This window comes from Pundamilia nyererei, unplaced genomic scaffold, assembly GCF_000239375.1.
Source record: "Pundamilia nyererei isolate P.nyererei 1_Seehausen unplaced genomic scaffold, PunNye1.0 scaffold00230, whole genome shotgun sequence".
Classification (NCBI taxonomy): domain Eukaryota; kingdom Metazoa; phylum Chordata; class Actinopteri; order Cichliformes; family Cichlidae; genus Pundamilia; species Pundamilia nyererei.
The window spans coordinates 788,148-809,841 of NW_005187631.1; the positions used below are offsets into that span (position 1 = coordinate 788,148).

Below are 21,694 nucleotides of genomic sequence, written 5' to 3' on the forward strand. Positions count from 1 at the left end.
TAAAACATTGATTCTGTTCATACAGTTGTTTAATGTTTTCTATTTTTTTTCATGATGTACAATTTTGGAAACTTTTGTCAACTTTTTCCCAACGAGCCGGATACTTTGTATAGAGCTGAATTACTGCTGAACTTATCCAAACGCAAGGCTGGAACAAAGCGTGTAACATACTGTGTTTGTGGGCGACAGTCCATCTCCTCTTTAGGGATGAGGTTTCTCTGATTTCGAGTTTTTCGACCTGTCTCAGAGTTTAGAGAGCGCTGCAGCATGGTTCTGGATCTTCTTTATTATCTATATGTTTTTTTTCTTTCCTTGCATGATGGAGTTTTAACTCGCCCTTATAAACACAGCGATGCTGGTTTTGTTTGCGTTTGAGACGGCGTGCCCTCGAGGGGTAAAAGGTCACATACATTCACCCAGATCCAGTGCGTGTTTCAGAGATAATTTTTAACCCAGACTCTTTGCGGCTTTATTTTTTTCTTTAAATGTTCAGCTACGTTGCTCATGCTCTCTGGGAATCCTCGGTTTACAGCAGGCAGTGTTACTGATTAACGTGAGCAGTTGTGAGATATTCCACCAGATGTTTTAAGAGGTTTTGCACTACTTTTGCAGCCTTTTATCTATTTCATTGTGCTCTTCAGTTTTTAAATATCATTATCTTGCCCATTATTACTCAGCTTCTTTCACAACCCTGTGGAGCAACAGCGTGAGCACAAAGTTAACCAGCTCACCTCCTGCAACCACTTTTCCGAGAATATGCGCTTCTTTTGCAGTTTGGACTCCTGACATTTCTTTGGAGGTGGAGGAACACCAAAGTAATTGCTTAAAGGAGCTTGCTTCTTCGACATCTTTAAGAGTTCTGAACAAATGTCTGTCCTCTTATGAAAATCTTATGTACGCAAACACGCGTTGCAACTTCTTATCTGGTGCGTGTCTTTTATTTTGACAGCACATGCGCACCTGTGTACCACTTATGTGCACCCCGGTTATAGTCAACTTTTTTAAAACTTATATTAGCTTTGTCATGTCTTTTATTGAGCTATACATTCAGATGGCACGTTATTGGGCATACGTGTACAACTGTTTTTGAGTGAGTGCATATACTTCTCAAAACGATTAAAGGAACACTTCAAGATTTGACTATGTGAATGAAAGAGAACCGAGTCAGAATTCAGGAATGATGGAGGACATGACAGCAGCTCATTTACTTGACACTTTATTTGTCACGTGTAAACAAAAATACACAAATTCATGTAGAAAAATAAACCTTTGGACTCCTATAAAAACCCCACCTCAGCAAACATTCAAAGAAACTTTATAAATAACACGTTCAAGACCTTTGGACTTTAACAGCATCTGAAGCAAAGATTTATTCAGACACACGCACACACACACACACACACACACACACACACCTGAGAGAGGAACTGTATAAATACTTCAATGAACACATCACGCCTCACATGTCTACAATCTTCTGTCCAGTATTCCGGTTCAATCTGCCCCCCCTAAAATAACCCACTGCGAGGTCCTCATTCAGACTTCTTGCTGTTGTTGTAAACTGATCCGTTATTGTTCACAGACCTCCCGTTAGATAGAGTACCTGCAGCCTCCTCAGGCCTCAGGTACTCTTTCGTCACTTTCTGAAAGGTTGGGTGGGCAGTCAGCACCCGCAGCAGACTCTCTGTGGAAACAAAGCCACAGCAGGGATGGTTTTTACTACTGTCTAGTAACAGGCATTCACTGACCGCCCTGGTTCTTGAGGGAAATTTGTTCTTTTGCAGCTCATCTACACTGTTCAGCTGATTCTCACCTTCAGTGAGCCGGTTCTGATCGGAGGCGGCGGCGTAGAGCTCGGCAATTCTGTGCTGAGGGATGCCCACCAGCGCCTCCATCAGGTCTGACAGCTCCCTTTCACTCAAGCTGCCTCCGCCCTCTCTGTTAAACAACTGAAAAACAAACAGTGAACAATCAAGAAAACAGCAGGAGGTACAAAAAGGCTCCTTATGGAGGTGAAGACTGTTTTTGTGCAAGCCGATCGAGCCTAAGTTCCACAGTTTGAACTCAGGGAAGAGTCACAAATCCCACTGGGGGAGTCGGTCTTAAAAACTAAAACATGCAGGGCTCTTTAATTCTGTAATTTCTTACTGCGGAGTTAAAATTATATCCTGACTATGTGTCATATTTCTAAAGGCAGACAGGGGAAAGTGGAGAAAGGTGAGGCGATCAGCAGGACTTACAGTGAAAGCAGAGTGAAGCAGTGTCTTCAGGTCAACACATCCAGTCAGGGGTGCGACACTAAAATAGATGTGCCTCAGGTCCACAGAGTCATCCTAAAACACACAGATTGCATCAGCACCTTCTCCCTCTCAGCTTTTTAAATGTTGCATAATCTGAAAAAGCACAGATGAGTTATTATAACGCCTCATTTATAAATCAAAACACCAAAATCACAATGCACTCCGCTTTATGATATGCCCCAAGATCTGTTTGCTCTCGGTAAACACAGCAGGGCTTTTTCAATCCAGGATCCTGTGGTTAGAAGAAGCAGCTGCGAGTTTGTGACTTATCGGTTAACATTCATCAGGGTTTAGTTTGTCCTTGCTCCTCTGAATAGATCTGCTCTTTCTGTGGATTGTGAGAATCATCTGTACCGTTCTCACTCGAGCGTCGCACAAACTCTTTAACAAGAAGCTGGCCGACGAGCTTTTAAAATACTCTGCTCAACCTGCTGCCAGTAAGTACGAGTTACAGATGGATGGAAGGGTTTGCGTTTCACCTCGTCACTAATTGCTACACAAACATCTGCAGTTTCTAACGGCAACAGAGAAACGCGCTGAACCTTTGCCGTGCCCTCCCTCCCTGAAGAATCAGTTCATCGAAAGCAGCTGAAGCATTTCATTTTGAATCTTGTCGGCTTATCGACTTCTCAGATCTGAGTATAGTTGACTCAGCTGTCGCGAGTTCTTGTGAAAAACAAATATTTGGTGCACACAGTGTGCACTCAGCCGCAGTTTATAGCCATAAAACCTAAGAGGACGGTCTGACTCGGCTGCAGCGCGTACACCCGACCGTACCTTGGAGTAGAGGCCGCAGATGTGGACAGCTGTCTGCTGGTGGCTCAGCCCGAGCATGGAGGCGAGCTCCTCTGCGCTGACCTTTGCACCCTGAGCTCCTGAGCGACACCTGTCAATCATCCTGTCCAGAGCCGTCTGTACTTCATGTGCTCCCAGACTGACGGAGAGGAGGATAAAGGAGGTGAAGTAAGCTGATGTGTGACGGAGATGAAAGGTTTTAAAGTTTAGTAAAACATGAGCGGGAGTAATCTCTCACCCGTTTTTGTGCAGCAGCGTCAGCGTTTCTCTGGCTGGAGACTCCAGCGGGAGGGACAGACCACCGACTTTGCTGACGGGAACCCCACCCTCCATCACGTGGTCTGTAGCGGGGACTCCAAGGGCCCTAACACACAGGAGAAACAGCTACGTCACAACAACCAGCAGACACAAATCCCTCGCCAAGAGAAAGCTTTGACTTTTCTCCTCTATCTGCCTCGTACATAAGATCCAACCTAAAACTACATGAAATATATAATAACACGTAACTACACATCATAAAAATGTGACATTGCAGAGATAACACACAAAATCACCAAACAGAGCCAGAAAGTATTTAAAAACTCAGAAATTCAAGGACCAGAAGGCATGTTTAAACCTGCAGTTTCTCTGCATGCCACCAGGTGGTGACAACTGTTGGTAAAAGATACGTTCTGGTGCTTTTGAGGTAAACTGCTAACCACTTGTTGGCCCTCTGGGATGTGTGATAGGTAGGATCAAGTGAATAAGGTTCCAGTCACACAGGCCTAGAGACTGGTCTGCAACCATCTGGCAACCGCCTGTTGCTATTGACATATGTGCTGCTGGGGCCTTGTGAGACCTTTCTATTGGCTTATCTGAATAAAATTAAGCTAAACGTGTGCAGGAAGTCTGTGCTTCGGTTTTAATGGTAACAATACTTAGTTGATGTGGTCAGTGGAAGTACTGCAATTTTTGAATCTCCACTGTTGGTTTTGCTTACATTCTTTTGGTGCTTGGACACAGGAATTACAGGAATGTACCTCCATTGTAATGCATGTCTACTGTAACATGAGCAACAAACCGGTTCCCCATAACAGGGAGAACCAGTAAGTGGGATTATTAAAAAAAAAGAAAAGAAAAAAGGAGGCATTCAACAATCCACTTTAACTTTAATTAATCAGCGGCTGCAGCCAAACTGCTCGTCTGACGTGTCATAAAATGAGGGAAAATGTGCGCCTCACCTGGCCATGAGTCGCTGAACGTTGTCTGCGTACAGGTTGGGGTCCTTCTTCTCCTCCTCTGAAGGGTTGTAAACTGGCAGGAACTGCAGCACAATAAAGAGATAAACACTGTTTGTGTAGTCACAGTAACAGCTCAACAGAGAGGCAAAAGTCAACACACACACACACACACACACTTTTTTTTTTTAAACCACGCCAACTCTGTCACACCTCTGCCCACACCCAGTCATGGCTGTAACCTGTCACTACAATTAACAATAATGTCAGATTGTGCTAAACACACACGTGGGCGTACACACCCACATCACTGAGGTGTGGGTGTGTAAAAGGACATTTCCACAAGTCGTAGATATATACGCCTTTGTTTGATAAGCTGAATGACCAGTTCTCACCTCAACAGTCATGTTGGTGTACGGCTGGGACACCGTGTGCCACAGAGCCTCGGTCCTAACAGACAGAGCAGAAGATTAGATTCATCGTGAAAAATTAGCATTTTGTTTTGATTAAATCACAGTTCAGGCAGGATCCTGTGTGCAGGGGTGCTACTGTGGAGAAATATGTTAAAGGGATCTTGGTGTATAGCGCTCGATAATACTGTTTAAGAACACCTGTTTTGGTCCCGTCTGGTCCCGAGTCATTTCTGGAGGGGTACTATATTCACCTGAATAACAATGGCGCCATATTTGGCTGCTATGATGGGACAAGATCACATCTGTCCCACCAAAGACGAGCTGTGAGAGAAGGCAGGATGATTGGAGTGGAAAATCAGCATCCCCCCTTCCCTGTGTACACTAGCTAACTTCGATTAACATTTTCCCCACCTACGTTTGTCCTTTGTTTTGGTATACAAAAAGAGTAATTCTGAGTTTTGATGTTGTATATTTTGTGTCAAATCTCTAAAAACGCAATAACGACATAGCAGCAGACACAACAGCAGTGAGAGTTGTCAGGTGCGGTCAGTATTACGCTGGAAAAAACGAGCACATTTCCTTAGAGTGCAAAGTCCGGAACGCTCCAGCCTCGTTTAGCTTCACAAGGGCTTCGAAAGGTCATAAACAAAAACGCTCTCTAAGAGGAAGGCTTCCTCCACTACCATGCTCTGACAATATCACACTTCTTTCTTCACTAACTTACATTTACACACTTATTACATTAAAATTTTGACCCTTATGTAGAGCTTTTTTTTTTAAATAAACAAAAAAAACCCAAAACAAAACACTGGTTTCTGCTTTTTAAATTTTGCTCCATTCTTCTATATTGTCTACATCATAAAATTTATACAAATGACTTGATTATTTGCAACAATATTGCCAATATCCTTGCATTTTCCCCCCAGTGTAATTGAATTATTGATATGTTGTATGTGTTAAAAACAGAAGCTAAACCTGTTGGTGTGGTGGGCGGTTCACCATGGCAACGTGCGCCAGTCTGGAGCAAGTTATGTTGGAGATTAGCGACAGACAGGTATGAAAACGATGGCTGCTGACTAATCTGAAGAATTGCATCGACATTCCTGGATGATCTCTCAGCTCTGTGTACAGAGAGTAGGACAAACTTGAGTTTTTAAAGTCTTTTTCTCTCCCTGATGAGCATCAGTAAGAAATACAGATTCTTAAAAGCAACTTCGAAGGTTTACAGAAGTGGGGTGATTCTGTTTATATTCTCTTCTTGCTCTCAGACTGTTAAACACCAACAGAGCTGCAGCTGGAAGGAAAAAAACAAACCATCTCCCAAACAAAACTTTGATGGGACCCTTAACTGTAAGCACATGTCTCTTAATATTCGAGCCGTGGCACCGAGAAGTCTTTTGAACTTGTGCAGTCAGACTTTTTGCCCACTTTCCATCCCAGCTTCAAACAGGCCAAACTTTATGATACAAGAAATCTTTTCTAGTCTGACAAAAGCACTTGAAGCTCACACACATTGTGTCTTTGTTCTCTTCATATCTCTCTGACGTAGCGGTTTTATCTTTGTAAAAATATACACCCGTGCCCGTGATTGGTCAGACTGGCGACGCCACCTTTTTCCACACGAACGCGCTCATCTCAAGCGACGTTCGTGCGATTGCTTATCCTGATTGCAGATGGTAGCATAAGTGAAACCAGATAAAGCCAGACGTCTTGGTTGTGTTGGACTTGTTTCATAGCACAGGCCCTGCTGATCTGTTACAGCTGACAATGATAAGCACTGCATTGAGCTTCTAGAAAAAGCATAAGGATGCTGAAAAGCTGCTCTTGTACAATTATTTTAAGCACCAAGTTCTTACTTGGAGCTTACCTTAAGTAGATTTTTATTTTCATTTGTTTCTGGGGTTTGCTAAACTAAACCCTGACATTAAACATGTGTGACAGATGTGCAGGTGAAGCAATGAAGGAACTCACCAGGCTGTGCCTTTGTACGTCCAGCGAACAGTATCCTGAAGAAGAGACAACAAATGTAAATAAACATTTAAAGTTTTCTTATCTTTCCTCTGAGTTGCTTTCCCAGAGTGGGAGGGGTTATTATTCTTTTATTTTATAGCATATATAATACCAGTCAGTCCCGGCACACCTCGGTAGTACCCAGTGCGCAAACACAGTGCCTGAGTAAACATCACAGTGTGTTCACAAATGCAACCTCAGCTGATCCTCAAGACACGTTACGAACCCTTAATGAACACCAAGGCCATCCTTAAAGACATGATTCATTAAAGCCATTCAATCATATCATGTATGGGGTGCATGGGAAACATTTGGATAATGCTTGAGGCCCGTTTACCCAAACAGCACCTCCCTGGTACAGATCTCTCTGTGGATGAACAGCTGCAGTTTCAGGCAAACCAGCCCAGTGTGGCATAAACCTGAGCTGTGATCACAGACCTCTTTAAAAACAAAGACCCAGGAACATTTGAGAATATCTGTCACAGACCGAGGACACGGTCCAGGTACGATAAACGGAATCAGAGCCGACAAAAATGGCAGTCCTGTGTAAAATATGGAAGGGCTCAAATGATTAATATAACCTAAAAGAGCCAAAGAAGGCGTCTGCTGTCACCAGCAGCACGCCCATGGTGTTACTCACCAGCTTGTTGGGGTAATGCAGCAGCACAGGTTGGACAGGAACTCCAGCGAGAAAGGCACCTTTCATGACACAGATGGAGACAGGAGGAAGAGAGGAGCAGTTAATCACACAGCAGCAGCACAATGTGCAGCTTCGCCCTTCCCGCTCACACAGGTCATTCCTGCATCATTTGTTCAAACGGCTGGAAAACCAGCATGATGTCACCTACGTGAGTCGCACGCGTAGGTCCCACTCACCGGGCTTGAATTTGAGGAGAGCACTGCCGTTAGTCGTTGTCCCCTCGGGAAACATCAGCATCTGGACAGAAATGAAAAGAAGCGATGAGCTGAGAGAGCGATTTCCAGGCTTGTGATGTCATGGCAGTGTTGCCACCTCACACGGGACTTTCAGACTGCTTATGGCTCCTTTCACTTTAAGCTCTTTGGGAAACCTCAACATCCCTTATCTTCTCATCCACAATTTCACATAGTTATTTTACTTTTCTCTTCATAAACACTGAGTCTTTTAATCTGTGTCCCCTCTTTTTCTACCAGCAGTAACAGCTGCCCTGAGGTGACTTTTTCAGTGTGTAAACCAGGGGTCCCCAATCTCAGTCCGCGAGGGCCGGTGTCCCTGCAGGTTTTAGATCTCGCCCTGGGTCAACACACCTGAATCACATGATTAGTTCATTACCAGGCCTCTGGAGAACTTCAAGACATGTTGATTGTAATTTATCCATTTAAATCAGCTGTGATGGATCAAGGATACATCTAAAACCTGCAGGGACACCGGCCCTCGTGGACTGGGATTGGGGACCCCTGGTGTACACTGTCGTTAAGGACACAAATGTAAACAAATGTGTTCCCGTGAGGCAGAAAAGTGGATCATTTCCCTCTTCTTCCATCAAGAGGACCTAATCTAATCGTGATCAACTGCTCACTTGTGACAAACTACAGATTTTTTTCTAAACCACAAGTAGTAAACAACAGAAGGACCATTCCCATTAAAAGATTATCTTTAATCTGCTTTGCATTCCTCAAACTGCTGCAAAGTCTGATGTGATAATTTGGTAGAAATTTCACTTCTGTAAACAAGAACCCAGCCGAGGGAGGAGTGACATTCTGTCAGCCGCCAAAGTCTCACCTGAGGCCAGTAGCCGTCGGAGGTCAACCTCTCATTGAGTTGAGCGACAGCTTTTTTTCTCGACTCTGGATCCTTCCTGCTCACCAGCACAGACTGGTTGAACTCCAGCAGAGCTGAAACACAATTAAGAAAAGAACAAGAATCAGAACCAGAAAGCAAGACACCCTGTAAGACGCAGCAGATCAGGAGCGAGCGGTGTGGGCCGCTTCTTTATCTTTGGATCTCCTCGCATGCTTGCAGAACACAGGGGTGCTGAACTCCAGGCCTCAAGGACCGGTGTCCTGCAGGTTTTAGATCTCACCCTGGGTCAACACACCAGAATCAAATGATTAGTGCATTACCAGGCCTCTGGAGAACTTCAAGACATGTTGAGGAGGTAATTTAGCCATTTAAATAATCTGTTTTGGATCAAGGACACATCTAAAACCTGCAGGACACCGGCTCTCGAGGTCTGGAGTTCCCCCACCCCCTACTCTAACTGTTCGATGGCCAAATATCGCTCTGGATTGTTTGTGTGAAAAAGGTGGAGAGCGAATGCCTGCTGTTATCAGCACACTGCACTGTGAATACCTCCACAGCACAGGAAAATATGATGTCACCCAGGCACTTGTCATTACAAAAATGCAACCAAGTGACTAAAAGCAGATTTACAATCCAGAGGAGAAAAAAAGCTTTCTTAAAAACCTATTTGGGGGCAAAGTTGGGAAACTTTTCAGGTGTTTATTATCAGTTGTGTGGTTGTTCTATATGTGCAGTTTAACCTGTGAAATTAAGTTCAATTCGATAATGCTGCAAAATAACAGCTCAACTAGAAGTGCTGAGGGGTTTCAGGATGGATTCCCAGCAGTGAGTTTGTTTTACACTGTGGTGGAGCTTTCTGACTGTCAGTCAGAGAATTCAGCTAATTCAGATGTAAAGACAAGAGGATGAAAAAAGAGAGAAACAAGAAAAGATACAACTATATCTATAACTGCAAATACTGCGCATTACATTTTGACTTCTATGAAATCCAACCTAGATAAACAAGTAACTGGATAAACAAGTAAATTCCTTGTAAACAAGGAAATCTGCACTTGAAGCCTCGACCTTCATGTTGTCATCGGAGGCTGAGTCAGCAGAATAGCCGAGGGGTTCCCGTAAAAGATAAAACACGCGATCAAAGGCAGATTTCTCTCCTACAGCAGACATGGAGACATCTGAAAGGAAGCAGCATGTACGCCCTATGTAAGACCATAGCTCAGCAGCACCTTACATCAGCATGCAATAAGCTGTGTGGGCAAGTTTGCAAGGCTACAGTGAAGGCTTCAACGCAAACAGGTTTACGGATCATCTGCCTCCATCTCAGTCTCTTTGTCTCATTTCTACTCTTGTCCATTCTGATCATTCCCAGGGAAAATCTAAGCATCTCCATCTTTCTGTCAGTGCCATTGTCTCCAAACCACACATTACATCACATCACAGCAGGCCTCACTACCATCTTGTAAAGCTTCCTTTCACTCTTGCTGCTATGCTTCTGTCATGTCATAGTTCTCTGACACCTATCCCTGTACAATGTATGTCATTTCTAACTGTTTTACTTGAAAATTGCCATTATTGTCGACCCACAATAAAAAAAATGCGCCTGAAGGAAATGTATACATTGATAAATCTTAAGAACTAGCTAAGAGCTACTCTTGTTTACCTCCTATGACCGGCAGGCTGGTGTTCTCTGACCTCGACACCACCGTCGCCAGCTGGGCCGGGCAAAAAACCAGCATGTCCAGAAAGCTGCTGTGGGGCGCCACCACCAGCACCGGAGCCTCCTTCAGGTTTGCCCTGCGACCTTTGACCTTAATCCAGTAGAAACCCAGAGAGAAGAACACAGCTCTGCTCAGCAGCCAGATGATTGGGTGGTAAAACCAGCGGCGCCAGCCTTCTACGGGTTTGGAGCGCTCCTCCTCGGACAGGCCGGCCAATCGCAGCCGGGCGATGGGCCACATTATAAGGAAGAAAAGGACCGCCAAGGTGACGCGTAGGGGGAAGAGGATGCTGCCGAGGATGATACCCTGTGAGATCAGAAGAAATACATTAAATGCGCAGTCACACATACGACCCAATAAATCTCATACCGCTCAGAAACTGGACTTTGAAATTAGCAGCGCTGCGATAAATACATTTGTTTAAACCTAGTTTCATCAGAATGAATCACAGTGGACATTTTTGCTTAGCAAATATTTACAAATGAGGCACAGATTTCTGTCAAATAATGTAACAGACGGACTCCTTTATTGGTTAGTTAGTTTATTCGGTCACCAAAGTCCCATTTTGTGACAGGAAAACCCTGATTTGTAGCTATTAAATAGGCTTTTTTTTATGGTTTTACAACTTTAGTCTGAAACTACTGAATAAAATTAAGATTAGAGCTTTGCACCTGTGAAGTTCGTCCTGCGTATAAGGGGAACACACTCAGATGCCCATAGAGGTGCAGTTTTACACATGTTTATAAATTGAAAGCCCATCTCATTACTTCCCAGCCACACTGATAAGTTTTCCAAAGTTGTGGAACCCTCTGGTATGTTGTTCTCATCATCAAGCCCGCTTATCCGTGCTGGGAAACATTTATGACTTGGCTCATTTTCTTGTGATCTCAGAGAAACAGGGAGCTGTGGAAGCCTAAACTGAAGATTGTATCGAAATGAGAAAAAAAATGGCAAAAATAGAAGAAAATGGGAAACCGGAAGAGTCCCAAGAGAAAACGCTTGATAGTAAATACTTCGTAAATAACTTTTTAGTGACTGGCTCCTCTTTCCGTGTTGGTAAAAATCATCATATGGTTGGTTTCAGGTGTTAACACTCAATGTTTGAATGACTGATGGTCACTAAAATTAAACACGTCATTATATGAGTTTTTCTATTTTATTTTCTATATTAAGTCGATATATATTTGAGCGTTACCCGGATCCTTTGCGCCCTGGTCAGCTTCATTGTGTGAATGAACGGATGTGGATACTCCTGCGTTGCCGAGTAACCGTCGTCGATCCTCTCCATGGCGCGAGGTAAACTGGAAAAGTTTATTAATTTTCTTAAAGGAATTTTAACACTTAAAAAAGTAATTTACACTCCCTGAGGGGTTGATTAAAAAGTTACATAAAGCTGTCAGTCCCCTGTTTGCTTTTATTTTAAATTAAAAAGTTAATTAAAGTGCCTCGCGCACTCTATTAAAAAGAGCAGCTAGCTAGTAGAAGCCAAACGCTCGCGTGCAATCCTTTGAAGCAGCAAAAACATAAGACGACAACCAACTAAAAACCAACTTCTCCGGTCCTTCTCCTCCACATGGCCAAATAAACGCCACAGCAACGCCACCCAGCCTCATTTAAAGCTTCGCCTCACCCCGTCCGTCCCCTACGTAAGCTCACAGCCCGGCCCACCAGCAGGACAGCCAAGTCGGACCAGACAAACCGGTCGGAAAGCATGTATGGAATTGTTATTAAAAAAGAAATAAAAATCTGTGTGTGTGTGTGTGTGTGTGTGTGTGTGTGTGTGTGTGTGTGTGACAAATTGAGTGTTACCATACGACTGTCAAAAAAGTGACAAGTGATGTCATACAAAAAACCAAAACAAATTTCAGTAATTTTAACACATCTAGATTAACTTTAATAAGTATAACCATAAAGTGCATGCGCAGAACCACCGCTCGAATCAGGATTGTCTCTCCCTCGAGGATCTCATCATTTGGATATTTCCATTTACCAGATTTTTACCAGTCCTAGCTTTTTCATTTGCTACTTGTGAATCTTATACCAGTATGCTAGCTGGCTAAAGCGGGATTTATACTACTCTCAGGTTGGGGTGTACAGATGTTTGACAAGGGATTTAGACACATTTAGACAGGGTGCGAGACTGGGTGAATGAAGCTGGTATTACAAAACGCTCCGACAGCTCAGTTAGAGGAGGAAGGTGCTGCGTAAGCACCAGTCCGTCAATCTCTCAGAAGGATGAAGTCTGCTCAGTCCTGAAGATGTGCAGTGGAGGAGAGAGTGTCCAGATGTGTAACTTTGTGTCACTGTGTGGGATGGCAGCTGCTCCCTGACAGAGAAGAAGGCTCTTTAAACATAATCTCTGTACCAGTAATGCAGACGATGCTACCCTCTCTGTGTGTCCTCTGTGCTGTTTGTAAATTTAATGCACACTGTGTGGCAGTACTGTGATAAGATGAAGATACCTGTGAAGAAGACTATATTTAATATGTTTTGGGACATTTCTGAATCTCAGATGTTACATTAAGAGCCAAGCTTTCATGTTTATTCACTGATGACTAACAAACGCTGTGAAAGCCTCATGGCCTCTGGGGTTTCTGCCATACCTGATCCTTCTGTTCTGGGTGCTGATAAATCCACACCCACAAGAAGAAGCAAAAGGAATGGAGGAATGGAAAAGTTTGGAATGAGGCAAAGACGGGAGTTGAAATTCACTGCTGGCTGAGCTGAACTTTTATTTTGATACTTACTTCCTGTAATTGGCTAAATGTTGATACAAGCGCGTTGTAAAGGCCTGCTTTCAAAACAGGCTCATAAATGTTATTCACCAAGACGGCTCTGTGTGAAGCCTGAAGCATCCATTCTAAAATTATTTACTGGTATCATTTATGTTATATATATGCATTTCTTATTTTCCCTTTAAACATATATGATTTAACAAAACACACATTTTTAATCTTCTCATCAGGGACCTATAAGTATATGTCCTGATAGCCAGCAGACACACACCCAGGCATCCTGCTCACTACAGCAGGTGGTGAGCCCACATCTCCTCTTCAGGCTGGGCCCGGTTGGGTCTCATGGGGTAAGACCCTGGCACCAGGCACTCTCCCTTGAGCTCCCTCCCAGGCCTGGCTCCAGGGCGGGGCTTCAGTGGTTTTCTGAATCCCTCCACCAAGGTGTGTGGAAAGAAGCCAGTTAAGTGTGTACATACATATATAAGAGGTAGAAGGTGAAGCCCAAGGTGGTCCAGGTGGTAAAAGAAGGATTAGGAGCTAATGTGATGTTCTTTGGTTTTACTCTGTTAGTGTTTTTGTTAGTTCCTGCAGCACAGTCAGGTATATCAAGAGTATAGAGGAGTTCTCCTGAGACAGGCTGCCACACGAGGAGAACTGGATGGGGCTGTAGAGCGACTTTAACCCAGCAGGAGCCTCTGCTCCAACCAGTACCTTCATTTACACCAAAACAGCTGAAACGGATTCAAAGTGGTTTCTGCTTCTGAACCAGAGACTAATCTCGCTGAAGGATCTTTTAAAACCAGTTACATTAAAGGAATATCTTTGCTACCTCTGTGAATTCATGACTGTGGTTCAGGTTATTTATTTCCAGGATTCCTGAAAACATTCAGGACAGTGGGACTTAACTGAAAGTGATTAACATTTGAAGCCAACCCCAGTATAAATCCAGAAATCCTTTAAAGTGTTCTTTATGACTATGATAGACAAACATTTGAAAAAACCAAAAAGAGACTTGAGAGGCTTTGTGACATCTCAGAAAATCCAACAAACTAAATCAGACCTTTTGAACTGGGTTTGTGGACAGGGTGCGGTAAATATCCGACTAAAAACAATCTTATCGGCCGTGCCTTCAGGTGTGCATTTTTCTCTTGCAACCAGTCATATTGTGTAATATCATATCACTCTGACATATTAAACAACTCGTGCTTATGGCTGAAAAATGTCATAACTGAGCAAATAAACTGAAGTTTTTTCCTTCAGATTTAAACATGTTGGACAAGAAGACCCAAAGTCTGACATGGTCCCCAGTAGTTCACACCTTAATCACCAAAAACATGAATGGTAAATGGCCTGCATTTGTATAGCGCTTTACTTAGTCCCTAAGGACCCCAAAGCGCTTTAGTCATTCACCCATTGGTGATGGCAAGCTACATTGTAGCCACAGCTGCCCTGGGGCGCGGGGCTGCCGCCACCAGTAGGCAAACACGGGGTTAGTATCTTGCCCAAGGATATTTGGCATGCAGCCAGGAGGCAGCCTGGGATCGAACCACCGACCTTCAGATTAGTGGCTGACCTGCTCTGCCACCCCTACAGCCTTCATTAGAAGTTTTATAGTTTAGTTTCTGTGTAATTCCACTGAACATTAAGTATCTTCATGAAACAACTTACCAAAAAACCACTGCAAAAATAATCAAACATCCAAACTCATTTGAATTCAACCAATAAGGATTTATTTCCTAGAATATTTTCATAGGGAAAAAAACAAATCTGCATAAATTAAACAAACCTTTAAATTAAACAGGTGAGTAAATGCTGTGGGCTAGCTTGGTGAGTTCATGTTAACATAATGAAGCGTTCACAACAAACTGAACGACTGATGGAAGAAAACAAAAAAGAAAACTACTCTACTATTCATGAGAAATGACCTCCTCCCAGGGACTCCCTCGGGAGTTACAGGTAACACTCTGCCATTAGTGATGTTTACCCTCCAAAAATAACCTTGTCGATAATCTCGTATTTTTAGCATGTGAAGTATGTGTCAAGTGAAATTACAGTAGTTGAACAGAAGTAAATATGATGATCAGCTGGCTTTAAGAAAAGAAGAACGTCAGAGGTGACGGCAAACGTAAGCAGAGCAGCTGGCGGAAGTAACGTTTCTCTGATAAAAGGCAAATAGTGTGTGTGTGTGTGTGTGTGAGATGAAACCCTGGCGGTGCCATTTTAGCTGCTGCGGTCGAGCCTGGATCTGCTGAGGACGGGGAAAAAAAGCCAGCTGGATTTCCCTCCATGTCAGCTTTGCCGGGCGGCCTCGGTGGTGCGGCTCAGGTGGAGTATTTACAGTATCTAACCTCTGAAGGTCAACATATCAATCCTTTGCATGCACACGTGGTCCTCTTCACAACACCATCCCTCCTCCCATGATCTCCATCCTCTGTGGAGAAGACAAATGTGGGTACAGTGAGAGGCAGTAACCAGTGTGACAAAACACCGCAGGGACCTGTGTGACAACTGGAACACTAAAACTGGGAAACACTACTCGGTTAAACTAATTACCCATACTTAATTAATTGGCAGTTAGCTGCTGGTTTCAAGCTCTTATAGTCAGGAACACGTGGCTGTCACTGTGACAGGAAAATAAAGAAGCCTGAAACACTGCGAGCTGGAAAATGAGTGGACACTAGAAGGAGTTTTTCACTAATAGTGTAAAATACAGACAATGTTTAACCTCGTTTAGCTCTTTTCCCCATACAGCCGACATCTGAAGACCTCCCCTCTGACACCTCAGCATATATCAATAAAAAGGTGCTTTGACCACCGTTAGAATATTTTCTGGGTTTTTTCTGGGTAGCTCCACAGGCAGACACCACCCTCACTAACTTCTGATGCAAACAGTCATTCATATCTCCCGTAAACAGGCCTTAAATATGACATAAACCACTCAGTGATGAAAAGAGCTTCAGATGTTACTCCAAGTCTGCTTTCAAGGGGTAAAGAGGTAAATGATGCCCAAGTTGGACTGTTTTCTAATTCACACAGGCCTACACACCAGTTAGCAACCATCAGGCAACCTTTCCCAACTGGTTGGGAAGTGGTTGCAGGTTGCTGGGTAATACCAAGTGAAACTGGTAACAAAGTTACTTCCGGCTGTGCACTTATACAAGCGGTTGCCATAGCAACTAGCTCCGTATGTTTGATTCAGGGACATTGCATACTCTTCCTGAGGGAAATCCAGAAGGATGTGTATCTCCTCCCCAGAGCACATCAGGGAACTTTTGCTTACTGCACCTAAAACCAACTTGCAATCATTTTACTTGCAAGCAGACCTGCAAATGATTCAGTCACACTGTGAAGGAAGGAAGGAAACAGACTCTCAGCATTAACTGTTTGATGTTTATGTGCAGTCACCCCTCAAAGGCCCACTCTGAGGTATTTTAACATTAAAAAGGTAAGATTTTATTTGTTCCTGCATGTTACAAAGATGTTTCTGACGACCAAATAAATACATCACTGATAACGCAAGGTGTCTTCCATGACCTCAGGAGAATTTGAAACTAAGCCAATTCTGCCCCCTACTGAGCTAGAAACAGTAGTTCAGCAGGTTGAGGATCGTGACACGTCTGTTTTATAAGAACTTAATGAAGAAGCCAAAAAGCCTGAAAACATGAAAAAATTACTTTACAGACCAAACCTACTGGGCCATTTTTCAGGTATTGTGTTTCTGGCAGACAGCGCAGTGGTTCACACATTCACAGAACAAGTGAAGGGTCACCACTTCCACACACATCCCTTCAAAGGCTGCATTAGAAAGAATCTGCCAAATCAAACATGTAGAGCTGCTCACAGCAGCTTTTATCAACAAACAGTCCGATGAAGCCAAAAGCTGAGCTAATGGAAAGCTTGTGTCAGACTCATTTTATTGGCTGTATTTGTAACTAGAATTATTCAAAATGTGAACAAAGTGTGAAAATCTGCTCAGTGGCAGATTGTACTGCTCCGTCATGACAAACAATGAGGTGTTTTTATTTTCCCCTGTAAACAAACCACTTACAGCTTTCCCTTTTTATTTGTAAGCAGGGGGTCCACAGAAATTTGGGGTAATGAGCTGCAGAAACCTTTATCTAATTTAATAAAGTTTAAGCCCAAACATCGGCTGCGCTGCTGGATTTCTTTGTGGACAAACTGAGACAAGTTTTATAAATATAAATGTACTTAAACTTTACACTTAAACAGAAGGGACAATTCTAAAGGTTAACATCATCATTTATTATCATTTTTTACTATTACTACCATTATACCCATTCTTATTACTACTATCATTATTATTAATATTACTACTAAAAACACTGGGTACCAGCAGTGCTACCTGTCAGCCTCCTAGTACACACATCTATGGTATCAATTATAGAATCTGCATCTCAGCCCTTGTTCAAGTCATTGCATATACAAGATGTACAGAAAACTTGACCTCTGGCCTTCAGGTCAAGGTCAAACTCATCTTAGATTTTTAGTAGATACAGTTAGGGTATCAATTTGAAGAACTATTTATCCCTGCTGCACGTTTACGACCTTACCTGCGGCGGATCTATGAACGCCAGCCAATCGGACGAGTGTGTCGGGAGCAGTCCCATCGACTGACACTTGTAGATGGCCAGCGCCGAGCCCAGGAGGTTTCCGATCAGGTAGACGAGGCCTTGGAGCCACTGCTGGCTGGAGCTCTCCAGCAGCTTGAAGGCTGAGGCGGAGAGGATGAAAGGAGCAGTTAGCATCCGGTCAGGAACATAAACGGTGTCCGAGCGCTGGATACTCACTGGCAGACATGGACATGAGAGCCTGGATGGGCCTCCAGGCCATCATGCACACCATCATGATGGGGAAGATGGAGATAGTGTTGCCCGACATGTACATGATGAACAGGTTCATGGGGATCTGCTTCAGGGGCCCAAGGGCCACGTCCCAGCACCTCTGCACCACAGCAAGACGAGAGAGTGGGCGGGGTCAGACCAAGTACCACATGTTTGATTTAAATCCCTGCTAAAGACCCTCTTACGTCCACCCAAAACTAAGCCTCGCTTTCTTTACTGAGCTCTTTTCTTTTCATTCTAAGCAGATCACCTTCATTCTAACACTTTTGTGAGGAAACATTTTGACTGTAGTCCTATTGTTTTAAATGTCCTATCAAAATAAAAGCGACTGTCTTTAAGGCACCTATTCCAAAGTACGGGCTGACCACTCATTGTGAGAAGGCACATAGACTCTCCTCTGTGCCAGTTCCAAAATCCACATCCAGTTTCTGCCCAAAGTACTGATTCCTATGTACACTATGTTCCTACATGTGTTCCTTCCTATGTTCCTACTATGTACACCATGGTTATTATAGTCATTATAAAGCTAGTACAAAAACTATAAAACTACAGTAAAAACAAAATATGGATGGTTACTGTAAAAAGATTTGTTATTGTGTTTATTTCTCACAAAGTAAAGCAAAACTAATTCAGCATTGGTAGCTTCACCTATGAAGTTAAATAGACATTAAATCCACAGACTGGTGGTTGGGACCATTCGAACAGGAGGGAAAATGTGTGTATCTGGAGCTTTTCTCACCTTCTCCACCAGGTTCTTGTCAGTCTCCTGGATGCTGGTGTCGGGAACCGGTTTCTCAGAGTAGCCGATGGGGTAAACCACATCTCCCTGACCGCCCTGCCGGTCACCGCGGCTCCTGCAGCGGGAATAAAAATGACCAGATTTAACCTTTATTCACCGTCTCATAAGCTCTGCTGTTTAATTTAATATCAGCATTTAAACCACTCAAGACAAGAGTGTAAAGCCCACATGCACACACTGTGAGGACGCCCAGGTAAACAAAGAGAAACTGGATTAGCTGATTTCTAAAAAGTTTGGAGGCAGAAATAATCTGTAGTTTAGGCGGGACATAAGTAAAAGGTTGCTAGTTTAAGTCTAGCAGGAGACACAAATGCCCTTTGGCGTTGAATCAAGATGAGCATTCGATGTACAACTTCTAAGTTTAGGCAGGACACACTCCCAAACTGTTCACTGGGAATGGGACAATTACCTGCCAGGAAAGATTTTGAGCCATACTGAATGTAACACAATTACTTAAATTCTCAGTTTATGAAACTTTAAATAAAAGCAGCGACCTGTACTGAACTGAATGGACTTTTTTCAACTTTAATTACACCTGGAACACAGCAGTCTGGCAATGCAGGGAGGCAGAAATATTGAAAGGGACATGCTGAAAAGTGAAACCATTACAGGATAACAGACTTGTTGTTTAGTAACTCATTAAAGCCAGAATCATATCTTACATGTAAATTCGATCACCTGGACAGAGCTGTTACCTGCACTACTCTCACCTCTACGCCAGAGCTTTAGTCCACACCTCCTGGTGGTGTGGACAAATGTTCAGGGTACGTGTCAGTTTCCATTTACCTGGTGTTGCCCAGGCTCAGCTCCAGAGCCCACTTCATCCTCCTGGCACCGCTTCCTCCTCTTGTTGACAGAGCTCCTCCTCCTTGTCCTCCTGGAGACGCCATGGCAACCAACTACACTGCTGGACCTCGGAGACAGAAAGCACCTGCACAGATAGGATGCATAAATAACTGCAGACGTAAAAGGCTTGTGCAGCTTTCTGTTAAGCCAAAGACAAAATATGAGAATAAAACACCAGTCGATAAATGGAAGTCATTGATTTCAGACATCGAACAGGTTTCATCCTTTTAATCTTCCCCAAAAGGAAAACATTTTAACCACTTATTATAAAGTAATGTTACATTTAATCAGGAAAATAGAACCCACAAATCCATCAACACAGGCAACACTGCCTTAACCACACACAGCTACCTTTACTACTGCAGAAGCAGCAGCTATACAGTCGCTGTCACTTCAAACCTGTTTTAAATCTTCACAGAATAGATTAAAAGATGCTCAGTTGGTACCAAGAAGATGTTATGGACACCACTACACCACCAGCACCTGAACTGCAGATAAAGGCAGAATGGATCCATGCTTTCATGCTGTTTACTGGTAACTCTGACCCTACCATCTGAACGTCGCAGCAGAAATGGAGGCTTATCAGACCTGGCAACATTTTTTTTGTTGTCTAGTTTTTAAGTGCAGCACGGCATTTTCACTCAAAGAACTTGGCTCGCTACATATTTTCCATGCAAACTCTAGAGATGGTTGTGTGCCAGCAGATCAGCATTTTCTGAAATACTCAGACTAGCATGTCTTGCAGCAGCAAGCATGCCACGTTTAAAATCACTTAAATCAACTTACTTTCTTATCTGATGCTCAAGTTTGAACTTCAGCAGGACGTCTTGACATTCCTACTTGTCTAATGTATTGAGGGCAATGGAGAAAGAAAGGTGTACCTAATAAAGTGACCAGTGACCTGTCACCTTGTGTGTGTGTTTTAATGCTGTCAAATATCAAATCAAATCAAATCACTTTTATTGTCACATCACATGTGCAGGTACATTGGTACAGCACATGTGAGTGAAATTCTTGTGTGCGAGCTTCACAAGCAACAGAGTTGTGCAAAATACAATAATGTAAACAAGCAAAATACAAGAATGGCTACATCTGAAACTAATAAATATATGTACAATATATAATAGTATATGCATTTCTGGATGTGTATACTAATATTTTTCTACGTGTGTGTGTGTGTGTGTGTGTGTATGTACACATATTTTACAAATTAAATAGAGTAAACAATAAATAAAATATATAAAAAATAATAAGAGAAACAGAGAAGACCTTACACACAGTGTGAACACACTGTGATCTCTACATGCTCTAACAGAGGAATGGCCCCTAAACAACATAAATTATTACTATCAGAGTTCCCAGTTTGTCTCCAACCTGTTCTTTCTGTAACAGATCGATCCTGGGATAACAGCCAGTTCTCTGTTTTTTCTGCAGATAAAATGTCGGAACAGCTTCGGTGTCTCTGCACCTGCTAACAGCGGCCACCTCTGTTGTTATAGACCTAAAACACTAAGCACAGTTTCCCGGAGAGCTAACATTAACGGTTCAAGTGTGTACTCAACACACTGCCAGCTATAAATACAAGCGAGCCGACCAGAAGCTAAGCAGGAGGTCACCAGCGCCTCACAACGCTGTCACTAAGCAGCACGTTATAGGTGAACGAGGCAGCGGAGCGTTATTTCAAAAACTATTGTACCTTACAGAAACATCCAACACTCTCAGGAGCTTCTTTAATCGGTGTCGTTTTAACGGAAAGAGTCGAAGCTTCCGACGTACGCTCAGGTTTAGATAACCCCCTCGTCGCTCTCTCGATGTTTCCGGGGCTCTAAATGATGACGGAGTTTGCTGATACGGATATTACGTCATACGTCCGCTAAAATAAAATAAAATATTTCCTCAAGGGGAAAATATAATAATTAATTTTACTTTTTTAAGTTATAGAAAATAATTTGCGGGTTAAAAAAAATTTACCATGTACGGAGAAGACTTAAAGTGAATATTCATTTAAATAACATGGATGGTTAATTGTGGTAAGACTATTTAATTTGAGGAAAATTGAACGGCAGTTTTTTCCCCCCAGGCGGTGTAGACAATATAATATATAATGTAGACTTCACATGCTTGTGACACCATGTTTGTGGTCGATAGAGAAAATCCACAGAACAGTGTTAAAGGTATGATGGGTCAGTGATTTTTTGTTTTATTTTGATATATTG

General features: G+C 43.0%; 2 protein-coding genes across 4 annotated transcripts; both read right to left on the reverse strand.

Moving 5' to 3' along the window:
- Window positions 1–1,203: 1,203 nt before the first annotated feature.
- LOC102214562 (lysophospholipid acyltransferase LPCAT4-like) lies at window positions 1,204–11,932 on the reverse strand. Of its 2 annotated transcripts, XM_005748818.1 has the most exons (14): window positions 11,867–11,932; window positions 11,432–11,537; window positions 10,179–10,542; window positions 8,498–8,610; window positions 7,612–7,672; window positions 7,376–7,434; window positions 6,697–6,731; window positions 4,708–4,762; window positions 4,316–4,398; window positions 3,334–3,459; window positions 3,078–3,234; window positions 2,241–2,333; window positions 1,814–1,949; window positions 1,204–1,684 (listed from the first exon to the last, which is right to left on the reverse strand). In XM_005748818.1, the coding sequence occupies exons 2-14, from the start codon at window positions 11,522–11,524 to the stop codon at window positions 1,533–1,535; spliced, it is 1,527 nt and encodes a 508-aa protein (XP_005748875.1). In that variant the 5' UTR covers window positions 11,525–11,537; window positions 11,867–11,932; the 3' UTR covers window positions 1,204–1,532. The 2 variants fall into 2 exon arrangements, with proteins under 2 accessions (XP_005748875.1, XP_005748876.1); XM_005748819.2 differs by lacking the exon at window positions 11,432–11,537 and having other exon boundaries at window positions 11,867–11,929.
- A 2,746-nt stretch (window positions 11,933–14,678) lies between these two features.
- On the reverse strand, window positions 14,679–21,325 carry emc4 (ER membrane protein complex subunit 4). Of its 2 annotated transcripts, none has more exons than XM_005748821.1 (6): window positions 21,180–21,325; window positions 19,419–19,563; window positions 18,573–18,687; window positions 17,780–17,933; window positions 17,543–17,703; window positions 14,679–15,402 (listed from the first exon to the last, which is right to left on the reverse strand). In XM_005748821.1, the coding sequence occupies exons 2-6, from the start codon at window positions 19,520–19,522 to the stop codon at window positions 15,367–15,369; spliced, it is 570 nt and encodes a 189-aa protein (XP_005748878.1). In that variant the 5' UTR covers window positions 19,523–19,563; window positions 21,180–21,325; the 3' UTR covers window positions 14,679–15,366. The 2 variants fall into 2 exon arrangements, with proteins under 2 accessions (XP_005748878.1, XP_005748877.1); XM_005748820.1 differs by having other exon boundaries at window positions 21,175–21,325.
- Window positions 21,326–21,694: the final 369 nt, after the last annotated feature.

Bases quoted from the DNA above. Each gene is read 5' to 3' on its own strand.
- LOC102214562 (XM_005748818.1), bottom strand. From the start codon at position 11,524: ATGGAGAGGATCGACGACGGTTACTCGGCAACGCAGGAGTATCCACAT. The intron at 2,334-3,077 runs GTACGGTCGGGT...TGTGTGTTTTAG, and splicing joins TCTGCGGCCTCTACTCCAAG to GATGACTCTGTGGACCTGAG. The intron at 1,950-2,240 runs GTAAGTCCTGCT...TTTGTTTTTCAG, and splicing joins TGCTTCACTCTGCTTTCACT to TTGTTTAACAGAGAGGGCGG.
- emc4 (XM_005748821.1), bottom strand. From the start codon at position 19,522: ATGGCGTCTCCAGGAGGACAAGGAGGAGGAGCTCTGTCAACAAGAGGA. The intron at 17,704-17,779 runs GTGAGTATCCAG...TCTCCGCCTCAG, and splicing joins TCTCATGTCCATGTCTGCCA to CCTTCAAGCTGCTGGAGAGC. The intron at 15,403-17,542 runs GTAAGGTCGTAA...TCTTCTCCACAG, and splicing joins CGTTCATAGATCCGCCGCAG to AGGATGGAGATCATGGGAGG.